General features: G+C 43.7%; 1 protein-coding gene across 1 annotated transcript in view; it reads right to left on the bottom strand.

Annotated features, from left to right (window-relative positions):
- The window catches only part of TLN2 (talin 2), a 438,961-nt gene that overhangs the window by 83,463 nt on the left and 339,037 nt on the right, over nt 1–16,461 (bottom strand). The window contains exons 37-41 of the mRNA XM_019441905.2: nt 16,198–16,359; nt 10,023–10,163; nt 9,383–9,564; nt 7,926–8,058; nt 361–462 (exon numbers count right to left, since the gene is read on the bottom strand). Coding sequence (XP_019297450.1) covers nt 361–462; nt 7,926–8,058; nt 9,383–9,564; nt 10,023–10,163; nt 16,198–16,359 — 720 coding nt within the window. The remainder of the gene's footprint in view (nt 1–360; nt 463–7,925; nt 8,059–9,382; nt 9,565–10,022; nt 10,164–16,197; nt 16,360–16,461) is intronic.

A 16,461-nucleotide genomic window follows, 5' to 3' on the forward strand; every position in this document is an offset into this window, starting at 1 on the left:
CTGTTCAAGATGAAGTTTGCAAGGTTGCTTTGCTCCCTCATGTGTGAAAGCAGGCACTCTATTAGAAGCCATGGGAGAATAATGTACCCCTATACACATGAGAATGAGGCCAGCCAGCCAGGGACAAATGGTGGCAGAGAGCAGACTAGGGACATCAACTTTAGTCTCTGACGTATCCAGGGGAGGTCAAGCACAACATGGGAATGTCATGTCTTGTTGGCTGGCAAGTCTGACCATAACCAGAAAGACTTCACTCTAGTTTCCGTCTGGATTCTAGCGGAAAACAGACCCCGGAACGGTCAATGATCAATGACTGCCCCACACCCATCTCTCACGCACACCCCCAGCAGGGTCCATTACCTTGTGTCCTAGCTGCGCTGCTTCCCCCCGAGCTGCTGTGGCAATGGGATCGATGAGGTGCCCGATTTCCTGGACCACTGAAGTCAGCTGCTCTTGTAGGGCCTGATAAGGAGAGAGGGCTGTCAAATTCCCCTATGGCAGTTTACCACGTAGCCACACGGATTTATAAAGGCCCATATGAAAGACATGGGAGGCCACGAGAAATGGATATCAAAATATCCACTCTATCTGTAGTGGATAAAAGCTCACTTGGGTGAGCCACACAGCCACCAGTCCACCCTGCCCTGCCCAGGGACCCTCAGCCCCCCTGGGCCACAGCCCCCCACGCTTCTACCCAGGGATGACACGAGGCAGGCCCCAAGGATACTTTTTCTACCGGCTCTTCCTCACTCACACCAACCACAGTGTTGAGTGCTGTTGCCAGTATCTTTACTTTGGGTTATTTAGCACAATTACTGGAAATAAAAAACATTTCCCTTCCAGGAAGGAAGACAATTTTATCCAAATGGGGAGAGCTACTGCCGGAGCCTCGGGGAACCTCCAGGTGGCTGAGTCCTCAAAACTAGGAACTCCTTAAGGAAGTAGTGGGGGCAAGAAGGGTGACGTGAAAATGAGATCAGCTCTCAGAAAGCAGGACCATTTCCTAGACAGGACACGGTGAAAATGCCAGATGAGTAAACTGCTGAGCTCAGCTCAGGCTCTCAGGGCATTGTTTTGGGTGATGTGGATGCAAATGTTAAAAATGGTTTTTGAGAGAAGAATTGGACTCATGCTGTCAAGAGATGGGGCAAAGTATCTGGATGATGAGGCCACATGACGGAAATGGGGAATTCCAAGCTGGTCACTGGCAGCTAGTGGCAGGAAAGGTCAGATTCGTAGGATTCTTCCTAGGAGCTTCGCTTGGTAAGACTCAGCGTTAATATATCAGGACACTGGACATCTTAGGTCAGCACATGCTGGCATGGAATAGGGTACTTCCTGGCAAAGTGATGATGTCCTGCTTGTTGGAAAAGAAAGTCTGGCCCAGGCAGCTTCCCCTCTGAACAATGCTGCATACTGCCTGGGGCTTTTGAGCAGGGGTTACTCAATGAGAAGTGCAGTGTAGTATGCTAAAGTGAAAAGAAAATCCTGGAGGGAAAAATGGAAAAACAGGCACAGACGTGCAAAGAAACCTTCAAACTTCCAAGGGTCTTATGTAGCTTGTTATCATCTTTCTGCTCATAATGTGATTATAGTCAAGAATGCAAGAACATTCCAGCAATGTTATCTTATTACAGATGGCTTCTTAAAATAAACATGAAATAAGTATGGAGCACACATAGTTCAAAGGGAGGGATTTTCTTCCTAGGGAGGAAGTGAAGACAGAGGACAAGCTTTGGGATGGGTGGTTAAAGGCAGGGCGAGGGTGGGGGTTCCAAGGTGCTGGTCATCTTTGATACTTGATCTTGGTGCTAAGGGCTATACTCAATTGGTGATAATTCATTAAGCCACACACTTATGATGTGCACACTTTTCTGTATGCATATCCCCCTTTTAAGTAACAGGTTGACAGTAATTCTAACATTCTGCACAGAGTAAGAATATTTCTTCTTTCTTTTCTTGGCATTGAGGGAGGAGGGTAAAGCTGAAGTACAATCGACAGCTCTAGTAAAAAAATGAGCAAGACCAACTCTGGGCCCACTACTTAGAGACAGCAGGCAAAGTTCATTGTTGATGAATTTGGTGGCAGTGAGGGACACATCAGTAAACAGACCATCCATATTTATTAAGCACCTCCTGAGTGCTGGCAGTTTTGACAGAGAGAGAAGGAAGTATAAATCAAGGGTCTTTGAGCAGGTTAACAGGAAAAAAAAAATCACAGAAGCCAAGTAGGAAAATACTATTCTCAACTTTGGAAAAATTGGCAAAAGCAGGCCAAATGCCTCTATGAACACCAGAGAAGGGAAGGAAAAATAAGATAAAAACCGAGAGGGAGGCAAATCATAAGAGATTCTTAAATACAGAGACAAACAGGGTTGCTGTAGAGGAGGCAGGTGGGGGGTGGGTTAAATGGGTGATGGGCATTAAGAAGGACACTTGTTGGGATGAGCACTGGGTGCCCTAGGTAAGACATCAATCACTGGGTTCTGATTTTTTTTTTAATATGAAATTTACTGTCAAGTTGGTTTCCATACAACACCCAGTGCTCATCCCAACAGGTGCCCTCCTCAATGCTCATCACCCACTTTCCCCACCCTCCCACCCCCATCAACCCTCAGTTTATTCTCAGTTTTTAAGAGTCTCTTGTGGTTTGGCTCCCTCCTTCTCTAACTTTTTTTTTTTTCCTTCCCCTCCCCCATGATCTTCTGTTAAGTTTCTCAGGAGCCACATAAGAATGAAAACATATGGTATCTGTCTTTCTCTGTACGACTTATTTCACTTAGCCTAACACTCTCCATTTCCATCCACGTTGCTACAAAAGGCCATATTTCATCCCTTCTCATTGCCATTCCATTGTGTATATAAACCACAATTTCTTTATCCATTCATTAGTTGATGGACATTTAGGCTCTTTCCATAATTTGGCTATTGTTGAAAGCGCTACTATAAACATTGGGGTACAAGTGCCCCTGTGAATCAGCACTCCTGTATCCCTTGGGTAAATTCCTAGCAGTGTTATTGCTGGGTCATAGGGTAGATCTATTTTTAATTTTTTGAGAAACCTCCACACTGTTTTCCAGAGTGGCTGCACCAGTTTGCATTCCCACCAATAGTGCAAGAGGGTTCCCGTTTCTCCAAATCCTTGCCAGCATCTATAGTCTCCTGATTTGTTCATCTTGGCCCCTCTGACTGGAGTGAGGTGGTATCTCAGCGTGGTTTCGATTTGTATTTCCCTGATGAGAAATGATGTTGAGCATCTTTTTCATGTGCCTGTTGGCCATCTGGATGCCTTCTTTAGATAAGTGTCTATTTACGTTTTCTGCCCATTTCTTCACTGGATTATTTGTTTTTCAGGTGTGGAGTTTGGTGAGTTTTGAATTCAAAAAGTACATTTTGAATAATAGCCCTTTGTCTGATATGTCATTTGCAAATATCTTTTCCGTATCCATTGGTTTCCCTTTAGTTTTGGTGATTGTTTCTTTGCAGTGCAGAAGCTTTTTATCTTCATGAGGTCCCAATAGTTCATTTATGCTTTTAATTCCCTTGCCTTTGGAGATGTGTCAAGTAAGAAATTGCTGTGGTTGAGGTCAGAGAGGTTTTTTCCTGCTTTCTCCTCTAGGGTTTGGATGGTTTCCTGTCTCACATTCAGGTCCTTCATCCATTTTGAGTTTATTTTTGTGAACGGTATAAGAAAGTCATCTAGTTTCATTCTTCTGCATGTTGATGTCCAGTTGTCCCAGCACCATTTGTTAAAGAGACTGTCTTCTTTCCATTGGATATCCTTTCCTGCTTTGTCAAAGATTAGTTGGCCATACTTTTGTGGGTCCAATTCTGGAGTCTCTATTCTATTCCATTGGTCTGTGTGTCTGTTTTTGTGCCAATACCGTGCTGTCTTGATGATTAAAGCTTTGTAGTAGAGGCTAAAGTCTGGGATTGTGATGTCTCCTGCTTTGGTCTTCTTCAATATTACTTTGGTTATTCGGGGCCTTTTGTGGTTCCATACAAATTTTAGGATTGCTTGTTCTAGCTTCAAGAAGAATGCTGGTGCAATTTTGATTGGGATTGCATTGAATGTGTAGATAGCTTTGGGTAGTATTGACATTTTAACAATATTTATTCTTCCAATCCATGAGCACGGAATGTTTTTCCATTTCTTTGTATCTTCTTCAATTTCCTTCATAAGCTTTCTATAGTTTTCAGCATACAGATCTTTTACATCTTTGGTTAGGTTTATTCCTAGGTATTTTATGATTCTTGGTCCAATTGTGAATGGGATCAGTTTCTTTGTCTTTCTGTTGCTTCATTATTAGTGTATAAGAATGCAACTGATTTCTGTACATTGATTTTGTATCTTGAAACTTTGCTGAATTCATGTATCAGTTCTAGCAGACTTTTGGTGGAGTCTATCAGATTTTCCATGTATAATATCATGTCATCTGCAAAAAGTGAAAGCTTGACTTCATTTTTGCCAATTTTGATGCTTTGATTTCCTTTTATTGTCTGATTGCTGACGCTAGAACTTCCAACACTATGTTAAACAACAGCAGTGAGAGTGGACATCCCTGTCGTGTTCCTGACCTCAGGGGGAAAGCTCTCAGTTTTTACCTGTTGAGGATGATATTAGCTGTGGGCTTTTCATAAATGGCTTTTATGATTAAGTATGTTCCTTCTATCCCGACTTTTTTGAGGGTTTTTATTAAGAAAGGATGCTGAATTTTGTCAAATGCTTTTTCTGCATTGACAGGATCATATGGCTCTTATCTTTTCTTTTATTAATGTGATGTATCACACTGATTGATTTGCAAATGTTGAACCAGCCCTGCAGCCCAGGAATGAATCCCACTTGACCATGGTGAATAATTCTTTTTATATGCTGTTGAATTTGATTTGGTAGTATCTTGTTGAGAATGTTTGCATCCATATTCATCAGGGATATTGGCCTATAGTTCTCTTTTTTTGCCAGGTCTCTGTCTGGCTTAGGAATCAAAGTAATGTTGGCTTCATAGAATGAGTCTGGAAGTTTTCCTTCCCTTTCTATTTTTTGGAACACCTTGAGAAGGATAGGTATTATCTCTGCTTTAAATGTCTGGTAGAATTGCCCAAGGAAGCCATCTGGTCCTGGACTCTTATTTGCTGGCGATTTTTGATAACTGATTCAATTTCTTTGCTGGTTATGAATCTGTTCAAGTTTTCTATTTCTTTCTGTTTGAGTTTGGGAGTGTGTGGGTGTTTAGGAATTTGTCCATTTCTTCCAGGTTGTCCAGTTTGTTGGCATACAATTTTTAATAGTATTCCCTGATAATTGCTTGTATTTCTGAGGGATTGGTTGTAATAATTCCATTTTCATTCATGATTTTATCTATTTGGGTCATCTCCCTTTTCTTTTTGAGAAGCCTGGCTAAAGGTTTATCAATTTTGTTTATTTTTTCAAAAAACCAACTCTTGGTTTCATTGATACGCTCTACTGTTTTTTTTAGATTCTATAGTGTTTATTTCTGCTCTGATCTTTATTATTTCTCTTCTTCTGCTGGGTTTGGGGTGTCTTTGCCATTCTGCTTCTATTTCCTTTAGGTGTGCTGTTAGATTTCGTATTTGGGATTTTTCTTGTTTCTTGAGATAGGCCTGGATTGCAATGTATTTTCCTCTCAGGACTGCCTTTGCTGCATCCCAAGAGTTTGGACTGTTGTATTTTCATTTTCATTTGTTTCCATATATTTTTAAATTTCTTCTCTAATTGCCTGGTTGACCCATTCATTCTTTAGTAGGGTGTTCTTTAACCTCCATGCTTTTGGAGATTTTCTAGACTTTTTCCTGTGGTTGATTTCAAGCTTCATAGCATTGTGGTCCGAAAGTATGTATGATATGATCTCAATTTTTGTATACTTATGAAGGGCTGTTTTGTGACCCAGTATGTGATCTATCTTGGAGAATGTTCTATGTGCACTCGAGAATAAAGTATCTTCTGTTGCTTTGGGATGCAGAGCTCTAAATATATCTGTCAAGTCCATCTGAACCAATGTATCATTCAGGGCCCTTGTTTCTTTATTGATCCTGTGTCTAGATGATCTATCCATTGATGTAAGTAGGGTATTAAAGTCCCCTGCAATTACCACATTCTTATCAATAAGCTTGCTTATGTTTGTGATTGTTTTATATATTTGGGGGCTCCCGTATTCGGCACATAGACATTTATAATTGTTAGCTCTTCCTGATGGATAGACCCTATAATTATGACATAATGCCCTTCTTCATCTCTTGTAACAGCCTTTAATTTAAAGTCTAGTTTGTCTGATAGAAGTATGGCTACTCCAGCTTTCTTTTGACTTTCAGTAGCGTGATAGATAGTTCTCCATTCCCTCACTTTCAATCTGAAGGTGTCCTCTGGTCTAAAACGAGTCTCTTGTAGACAGCAAATAGATGGGTCTTGTTTTTTTAATCCATTCTGATACCCTATGTCTTTTGGTTGGAGCATTTAGTCCATTTACATTCAGTGTTATTATAGAAAGATATGCATTTAGAGTCACTGTGATGTCTGTAGGTTTCATGCTCATAGTGATGTCTCTGGTACTTTGTGGTCCTTGCAACATTTCACTCACAGAATTCCCCCTTAGGATCTCTTGTAGGGCTGGTTTAGTGGTGATGAATTCCTTCAGTTTTTGTTTCTTTGCGAAAACCTTTATCTCTCCTTCTATTCTGAATGACAGACTTGCTGGATAAAGGATTCTTGCCTGCATATTTTTTTTGTTCATCACATTGAAGATTTCCTGCCATTTCTTTCTGGCCTTCCAAGTTGCAGGAGGCAGGTCTGCTACTATTCTTACGTGTCTACCTTTGTAAGTTAGAGCTTGTTTATCCCTAGCTGCATTCAGAATTTTCTCTTAATCCTTGTATTTTGCCAGTTTCACGATGATGTGTCATGCAGAAGATCGATTCAAGTTATGTCTGAAGGGAGTTCTCTGTGCCTCTTGGATTTCAATGCCTTTTTCCTTCCCCAAATCAGGGAAGTTCTCAGCTATGATTTGTTCAAGTACACCTTCAGCCCCTTTCTCTCTCCCTTCTTCTTCTGGAATTCCTATGATACAGATATTGTTCCATTTGATTGCATCACTTAGTTCTCTAATTCTCCTCTCATACTCCTGGATTTTTATTATGTCTCTTTTTCTCAGCTCCCTCTTTTTCCATCATTTTATCTTCTAATTCACCTATTCTCTCCTCTGCCTCTTCAATCCGTGCTATGGCCACCTTCATTTTATTTTGCCCCTCATTTATAGCATTTTTTTAGCTCCTCATGACTATTTCTTAGTCCCTTGATCTCTGTAGCAATAGATTCTCTGCTGTCCTCTATGCTTTTTTCAAGCCCAGCGATCAATCACCGGGTTCTATTCCTGAAGCCAAGACTACACTGTATGTTAACTAACTTGAATTTAAATTAAAAAAAAAAATTGCAGGCATAAAGGAAACAATAGAAATGAGCACAAAAGCTACACACACAAAAAAGGCAGAAGGATCCCAACAATGGGATAATGGGTAACTGAGGGCAGAATCCTTGATCTCTAAAAGGACCACATGTGTAGAGTTTAATGCTAAATATGCCTGGTAGTCAAGAAGTACATTGATAACACAGGACAGGGAAACATCCAAATTTACCTACTTTGGCCTACTCTACTGATGCGTTAAACCGAATATGGTCACCTCACCTTACTGATATACTCTTATCTGACATTAATCATTTTCCCCCAAGTTTCAGCCCTATTTGTAATTTCCACTCCAGCAGTACATGTGTTCCTTCACCAAACCATCCCAAAACTTCCTAGGTTCGTTCCAGGGGAAAGTGCTTCAGTGATGAAACGCCAGCATCAAAAATGCGTTTGGTCCCACTCCCCATCCCCAGAGGCCTTGGATCCAGCCACAGAGCCCTGGCCTACCTCCACAGAGATGTCATCCCTTGTGGCCAAGCTCTGGCTGACAGCTGCCAGCGAGGCCTGCTCAATGTCGCGGATGCACCGGTTGATGCCATCGATGGAGTAGTCACACTCTCTCTGTCCAGGGGCCTTGTCCCTGGAAGAGACAGGGCAAGTCCAATAGTTCCTTGGGGTTCAAGTCCCACAACTTGCAGCAACACTGCTGGGGCAGGAGCCCTGTCTACCTTCTACCACATTTGATTGCTTTATTTAAGGAGTGAATCCTCAGGGCACCTGGGTGGCTCAGTCGGTTAAGCGTTGACTTAGGCTCAGGTCATGATCTCTTGGTATGTGAGTTCAAGCCCCACGTCGGGCTCTGTGCTGACAGCTAGGAGCCTGGAGCCTGCTTCAGAGTCTCTGTCTTCCTCTCTCTACTCCTCCCCTACTCAAGCTCTGTCTCTCTCTCAAAAATAAACATTAAAAAATTAAAAAAAAAAAGGAGTGAATCCTTGACTCTTGCTTGGAAAGGCCTCTCTGCATAGCCCATGAATTTCTTAATTTAACACTTGTGCTAACTCTGTTTCTAGTGAGAAGGATAGGATGCTGTTCCTCATTTCAGGCTGGCGACAGACAACTGCTAATCAAACAATTTTGACTTCACTGGCTTACGTGAATATTTATAAATTAATACTATAAATAATATTATAAATAAAAACCTTTGTATTATAAAAAGGTCAGTGTGATTTCCACTGTAAACATACTATACTCTCTATGTTATATACTATTTACAAAGTCCTGTGGTAGGAGTTCAAATATTTAGTGGATTGTACTTTGTGAGGCATTAAGAGAACCATGGTGCTGAATTTCAAAAGCAATCGAAAAACAAAGTATAACCAAAGGAAAAGGATGCATTCCATGCTATGGGGTATGTGGCCAACTTAGAGATGTTATATTGACTCTGGGGATTTTTCAGGTTCATTCTATTGCCAAGGAGTTCAGAGATGTCCAGAGTTACTGTGGGACCTGGAATATTCTTTTTGCCTCTTTAGCCAAATAAGGTAACCTCAAATCCTGCTAAATACATAGTGGTGTTCTCTGCCTAAGCTCCTAGGTATAGACAATGTAGTACAATGGCTAGCCCTGGGACTAGAACCATCAGGCCTGGGGGTGACTGTGAAAATACTCCTTAAGTCCTTTCTGCCTGAATTCTCTCATCAGTAAAATGTGGACAATGGCAGTGTTTACCTTTCAAGGTTATGATGATGAAATACGGTAATACAGGTAAAATGTTCAGATCTGACATACAATAAGTGTTTAAGTTAGCTATTGTGCCCAGTGCTACCACTGGTCCCAAAGAGATACACGAAAAGATGATGATAATGATCAGGTACATTGCTACGAAACCCAAGTCCCATTGGATTTATCTACTTTCTGCCCTGTTCAGATGCAGGCCCCTAGCAATTTCTAGAGTAGAAACTAACCTGATAGATGTGATGAGACTCTTGATAGAGTCAGACACGGTGTGGGAATGTCCGGCTAGCACAGACCAGGTAGGCGGGTCTTTCGGGTTGATGGCCAGTGAGCGTGCAGTGCGAATGAGGTATGATGAGCTCTCCAGCATGGTCTTGGCTGAGACCAGGATCGGTTCCTGTGCCTGGGAGCCCTGAGAGCAAACAGCAGAAGGGTCAGAGGGCAGGGTGCACAGATTAAGTGAACAAGTTGGGTCCTGGAAGGTCCCTTCTTTCCCAAGTCACTACCTGGGTTCTTCAGAAAGTGACACAGAGGTTAGGAAACCGTGAAGACTGGTTCACACAGAGCCTGAATGGTGGGGACCTGGGTCCATGTTTGCCCTTAAATATCACTTTTGAGTGTGGCACATCCCAAGAAAGAATCAGCCCTAAACTTAGGCACAGAGATTTTTCTCAATACATAAAATTAAGGTATTACCACTTAAGATGTGCATACCTTGAGTTTCATGAACTCTGGGCACGTATCATCATTGACAACAACAACAATGTCCTACAAGACAGGGCTTTTGGAGCTCTTAACTGTTCATGCTCATTCAGTGCCACATAAACTAGCCACAGACTGAAATATTACCTTTGCTGCTAAGATCCCTACCTCGGAGCTGATCTGGGCGGGAATGCTGACAAACTCGGGGTTGGATGCGAAAGCTGTCAGGTTCTCCACAGCTTCGATCAAGGGTGCAGTGGCAATGCGACACTTATTGCGATTGTCTTCAGAGAAATCCCCATCCAGGGCCTGATGGGAGAAAACACAGAGACATTAGCCCATTGAAATGCACAAACTGCTTGTGGCCACGGTAATCATCTCCTATTGGAAGAACGTGGTTTAATGGGAATACTGAAAATGTTAGGGGAATTCCTAAATAAGTAATTGGAGAGATCACGCCATCAAGCAGAGGGACTCAATTAACAATTATAAGAAGTAAAGTTTAGTATGTAGCTCAGAAGGCACCTGACCTCAAAGTCCATCAATTTCCCACTCATATGACCTTCAAGCTGAACCATTTTCTTCCCCACTTTTCAGACTATAACCCTTGGGCTCTTTCCCTCCATTTTCACTCTAAGTCTATTCCCTCCCAAGTTATAAAAACACTTTACATTGTATAGCACTTTCAACTTTTTCTAACTTTTACCTGGATACCCCTGAGAGAATGATGGAGGTAGGGGTTCTATATCTGCCATTTTGAAATGAGCAAAATGGAATCCAATGAGAAGGAATGGACCAGAACTACCTCCAACAACATCGGCAAATCTCACTAACATATATTTACAGGGGCCAGTTGCAAAAATGTACTTACTGTATGATTCCATTTGTGCAAGCACAAAAGAGGTTAAACTAATGTAAGGTGTTAGCAATCAAGTGACCCTTCACAGCAGGTGAGACTAAGGAGCACAGAGGGCTTCTGTAGGCTGGCCAAGTTCTGTCTTGATCTGGCTATAGCTCCCTACGTGTATTCAACTTAAGTTCACTGAACTCTGTACCTACGATATGTGTTTTCTTTCTATCCATCTTATGCTTCAAGAGCTTTTTTAAAAAAATAGTAGCAGGTAACACAGTGGCAGTGACTCATCAGTCACACTGCTGATTAATGGCCCAGATGAGAAGAATCCAGGAATGTAGTTTGTGATCCGTGACAGGCTGCCTGATAAAGGGTTAACACTTGAATTTGAGGTTCTCCAAACCTAGACCCTACCTTCTGAAGAACAAGACTGTTAGAAAGCCTGTGATCCAGTGAGAGTATCCCTTCTTCTAGGCAAAGGGTTACTTTTGAAAAGGCAGTTATACTTGTAGAAGAACGTAAATTTCTCCATTAGATGGCCAATTAAACTTTTAATTCAACTGTGATGAGCAATATATAAAAGCCAATTTGGACAATTAGTGCACAAAAAAACAGAGGCACCAGCATTATGAAACAAACCAGATCTGAGATGAGAGCGTTTCTATTTTTCAGGAAGGCAAGAGTAGACAGGCACGTACGCGATAAAGGCTATTTCTGAATAACAGCTACATTCCAATCAAGCCCTGGCTGCTGGGGACAATAATTACGCATCCACCATGCTAACATTTTCAGAAGAATTCCCGTGAGCCCTGCTAATTTACCATCATTACTAATACCATGCATGCCTTGCCTCTGCTCATCCATAGGCAATGACCCCTATTCTAACCTCACCAATTCTGCCTATCTTCCAGACCCAAGAGCAACCCTATGTGCTTGCTCACATCTCTGGCTCACATATATGGCCTCTGTTCTAACTGCCACTCGTGTGCTCAGTCAATGTGGAGTTAGCACTGGTGACCTGCATGGTGTCTTGTTACTCTCGTCTTGTTACACTATCAACACCATTGACTCCTTGAGTCAGGCCCCGCCAGCCTTCAGAGCAATGAGGATACGCTGGGAGGCAGGGCGGGTATTACACAGCAGGAACCGGGCAGGAGTGGCCCCAGCACAGGCAAGCAGCATAACAGTCAGATGGCAGAAGTGGTCTTCGGTGTCAAAGGAACTCAAATCCCAGCCACACCAGTGGCCAATGCCACCGCCTTCAGCTGGGATGATGTGGCTTCTAGCTCAATGGAAGATGCCAAGCCTCCCCTCAGTGATGCTCATGCCTCCTGTTCTTACCTCCCCACACTTTTCCTCACCCCTTTTCCACCTCCCACAATCGTCTCAGCCTGTTAGGAAGGCAGACATCCGATCAAGCCAGCAACCTTTCTTTACTTGAACTTGTTATTCAAAATGCAAAGATGATTAGCCGAGGTAAATCCCAAGAAGCAGTTTTCTAATTGTGCAGTTTCATAAACTGTACCAAGAGGTGAAGAAAGGACATATATTTTTGAGCCTGGGCAATAAAATCACACATCACGCAGCCCACTGCTATTCATGGGACAGGACCTTGAATAATGTGGAACGGTGGGCCAAGCTACGTCAACCACTTTTTTTTTCATTTTCAAAAAGGAAAAGCTAGGGGCATCTCAGTGGCTCAGTTGGTTGAGCCTCTGACTTCGGCTCAGGTCATGATCTCGTGGTTCATGAGTTGGAGCCCCACACTGGGCTCGCAGCTGTCAGCGCTGAGCAGGCTTCTTCAGATGCTCTGTCCTTCTCGCTCTCCCTCTGCCCCTCCCCCCACTCGGACTCTCTCAAAATAAATAAAACATTAAAAAAAAAAAAAAAGGAAAAGCTATTTCCGCTGGAGGTAGCACTTAGCGTCAGAAAGGACGGTTTACACAGATATTATGTCATTTCTGAATGCCTCTTCCACTCTGGGGATGGCTGAGCCACGCAAGTAACCTGAATATGCAAATCTGCTCACTGGTGAAATTTTAAGCAGACGTGACAGTTTTCGTGTAGACATTCCATGTCACAGAATGTCTAGTACCCCAATCGCAACAATGAAGGGGGTGAAGTCACCGAGTCAAATGCCTAGGCCCCATCAGGACAAGGACACTCTTGACCCCTGGGCCAGCTCCTCTGAATGTTCTCTTAGCAAAATCTCACAGGAGTCTGGGAGACCTCATTCCTGCACGTGTACCGGAATCAAACATTCACGGACTTTAGGGGGTTGGGAGGGACCTTAAGACCTTAAAGATTTGGGACCTTAATCACAAATCCCTAATGTTCTAGATGATAAAACCAACACCCAGAGACTGGCATGCTATCCAGGCTCAGGCCTCAAATGACAGCCTGTGACATCTGCCTCCCTTTTCTCCTGAGCTTGGACAAAGGCAATAAGGAGGAAGAGAAACCCACGAAGTTTTTCCCTTTTTCTTCCAAAAACAAAACGAAACGAAACACAACGAAACCTACTTTACCAATCCAAACATAAAGATGAGCAACAAGATCAACATCGATTAATGAGAGCTTGATCGGGCATCTTTGGTACACCCTGGAAATGCTTCATCGCAAAACCCGAGCTTCAACTCCGCTGTCAGACTCAAGGCCACGCTTTCACTTCTCAGAAGAGTAAAAGCTGTCGTACAACTTCTACCTGGCACCGAAACCTGAGCGACTGCACATTTAAAACAGCATTCCATTCCACATCTGTGATTTAAGACTAGGTAATGAGCTGAATGAAGAAAGACAAGCAGCTGACCTCTGTGGGGTGACCAGTGGAAAGACAGCGACCGTGGGGAGGGGGTCTGTGTGCTTCTAACGTGTCTGGCATTTAGAGCAACCTGCCAGGGAGGAGGGTGCGGATAATTTATTCTTGCTGAGCCAAGCTTTGGGATTTTAAAGAACGCCCTTGGTAGCAGTTTAAGATTCCCGGAGGCACACATTCTTAGGGTGCTGACAACCCATCACAAAGGTCTGTTCCCTGGTCTTCAGTGTCTCTCTGGCTGGGTCCCCCTCCTTTCTTTGTGCCTATAGAGATGCGGCAACTGGGATTTAGGGTTGGCCACATTGTCACGGTGAGAAGAAAAAGAGAAGCACTAGGAGGCCTAAAACAGAGCAAAATGCAGCTACCAGGGCAGCTGTTTTAAACTTTTAGGGAATTAAATATTCATTTTTTTTGCCGTCTGATAGGATTCTTAACCCTTCCTTAAAATAGGAAATCCACATTCAGTATATAGTGTGGTGAGCTGCAGTGAAATGACCATGACCATTTTCCTCTGAGTAAATTAAAAACAAGGCTCATTGTCCCTGGCCAATCCTGCCCCGTCCCCCCAGGGGGAATTGCAAAGCCAAGCACATTTCAGCCAGTTGAGGGGCATTAGGTTCATTTCTGTTCCTTGTGCACTGCTACTGGATCCCAGGGAGCTCACAGAGGCGAGGCCTTCGTCTTCCCCACCTAACGATCCCGCTGTACCCTCCTCTGATGTTCCTGCACAGGCCTATCTTTCAGGCCATCACAAGAGCTCATTTGCCGCCGGGAATTGCAAAGAGGGTTGGACACCGTGAGGGGAATCTGAAAAGAACAGGAGATCTTAGCAGAGATGCTTTATACAGAGATAGGTCAGGACTTAATACCAGGAGGAGACAGAAAAGAAAGGTTCCCAGGAATTTCTATAGAACAGTTTCCTTCCTTTTTTCCCTCCCGTGGTCCGTCTAAATATAGTCTGTTTTCTAATGATCAGAAAATGGCCAAGCTTAACTGAAGTCAGTTCATCATACAGCAAGCACTGATGATGTCACTCCCTTCAACTCGATTGCTATCTTTCATCCTGCCACCCCCAATTTGCACATAAGGAGTGTAAACACACCAAGGTGTTTCTTCCCAGGTTAGGCTGGATTTGAACAGGATGCTGGGGTGAGAGCAGGATCGAGAGCGGAAAGAGCAGGGGCTCCGGGTCTGGGCTGCAATTCCCATCTGCCACTTACTGGCTGGGTCACCTCGGGTAAGTCACTTAACCTGCTAGCTCCTAGTGTCCTGACTGTAAAATGGGGGTGACAAGCACAGGGGATTTGTATGAATTGATGAGTAATACACACAAAACACTTGAAACAGGCTTTGTACAAAGCAAGCAGCTAAAAATGTAAGCTTTCTTAGTTTCTATGAACTATGATGGTAATTAAGGTAAGCTGCCGCCCGGATCCCAGGGGCACCTGTTCATGGCTTTAATTTGTTTCCAACCTATCTCATTATTGTCTTCAAATATGCAGGCTCTTTGTTTAGACAGCTAAGAAACTGCTGACAGGGCTAAGTGCCCCCTGCTCTCCCCCGCCAGCTTGCTATGTGTTCTCCCCTTTGCTTCTGGCTGGCTCAGCTTGTGGATGGACTTCTCCATGTTATTAAAGTGGCTCTGCGTAGTGCTAGAAAAATGAGGGGCGTGGTACCCTATCCTCTGGAGAGGACAGGGGAAAGTCCCATTACTCCCGGGCTTGCCCGACAACAAAGCAGGTGACCCTCCCTCAATGAATGTGACAATCTTTAAGTAAATATTAAGCCTCCAGTGGCTTCCCCAACCTCCTATGGGGGTTGCTCACCTTCCACAACAGCCACCTTTGGAGGTTTGGATCTAGGGGGCGAGGTCCTGGGCTCTTTGCCTGTGGTCTGCTGTTCAGCTGTGGTTCTTTTCCCCACAAGGTCAGCTGTCAGCTGCAGCTTGGTCCCCGCTCGGGGCAGACAGGATTTGTGACTTTATCACCCACCTAGAAATACTAGAGGCCAGCCACTGCATATTCCTTCCTCACAAGGGCCCCTGCCCCTGCTCTTCCCCCAGCCAGTCCATGGCCTTTAACACAAAGATGAACTTGATAGAAACATGGGACGTTCTATTTTAAAAATCAAGTACTCCATTTCAAGCATTTAAACAACTTTAAACAGAATAGAGATCAAAGGATAGATTAAACTGAATTTTTACAGTGACTTCCCACAATTTCCCATTCCCTTCTCCCCTCCACCTTCTCTCTAGGTCCCAATAGATGTACCAAAAATGGTATACCCTGTACCAGAAATTCCCTGCAGCAAATGAGCTCAAAACCACCCTACATTAGCACACTGTTTGAGTAAACCCAAGGTATTTGCTACCCAAGCATAGTGCCAACAAATGCCTCACAGCCAACCTCTTCCCGATTTCTGCCCCTAAGCTTCCCATGTACAGAATTTGGAGCCGCCCTCCCCCATTATCCAAGAAGGTTAGCTGAGACCAAGGCTGTTGGTTTTTCATGATAAGTATCTCCATTAGTAAAGGACTCCTCCTTAGTGATTTGAATCAGGAGTGAAGCTTCACTAGACACAAGCTTTAGGGGACAAAGAGCTTAAATCCTGCAAAGATCTTTTCCATCGGCAACAGGTGACACAGGGGTCACGAAGGTCTCAGCTCCGAAACCTACCTTGATGGTCTTCACCAGGTTGGCAGTGCTGTTGGCGACTTCCTTGGCTGACTGGACAAAGTGCCTCTTGGCCACTGGGTTGGCTGTCTTGGATGAGGCGATACGACAGGCGTTGCACAGGGCCGAGGTGTGCTTGGCGACAATTGTGGCCGCGGACAGAACCTGCAAAGTGTGGAGGTGGGTTGGGGCATCCCATGCTCAGTGCCAAGGAGTCCACCCTGGTCTGGAGCCCTGGATTCCTCTTCAGCTCCCATATCTGTGTAA

The sequence above is a fragment of the Panthera pardus genome, unplaced genomic scaffold, assembly GCF_024362965.1.
Source record: "Panthera pardus isolate Hobbes unplaced genomic scaffold, ASM2436296v1 HiC_scaffold_24, whole genome shotgun sequence".
Classification (NCBI taxonomy): Eukaryota; Metazoa; Chordata; class Mammalia; order Carnivora; family Felidae; genus Panthera; species Panthera pardus.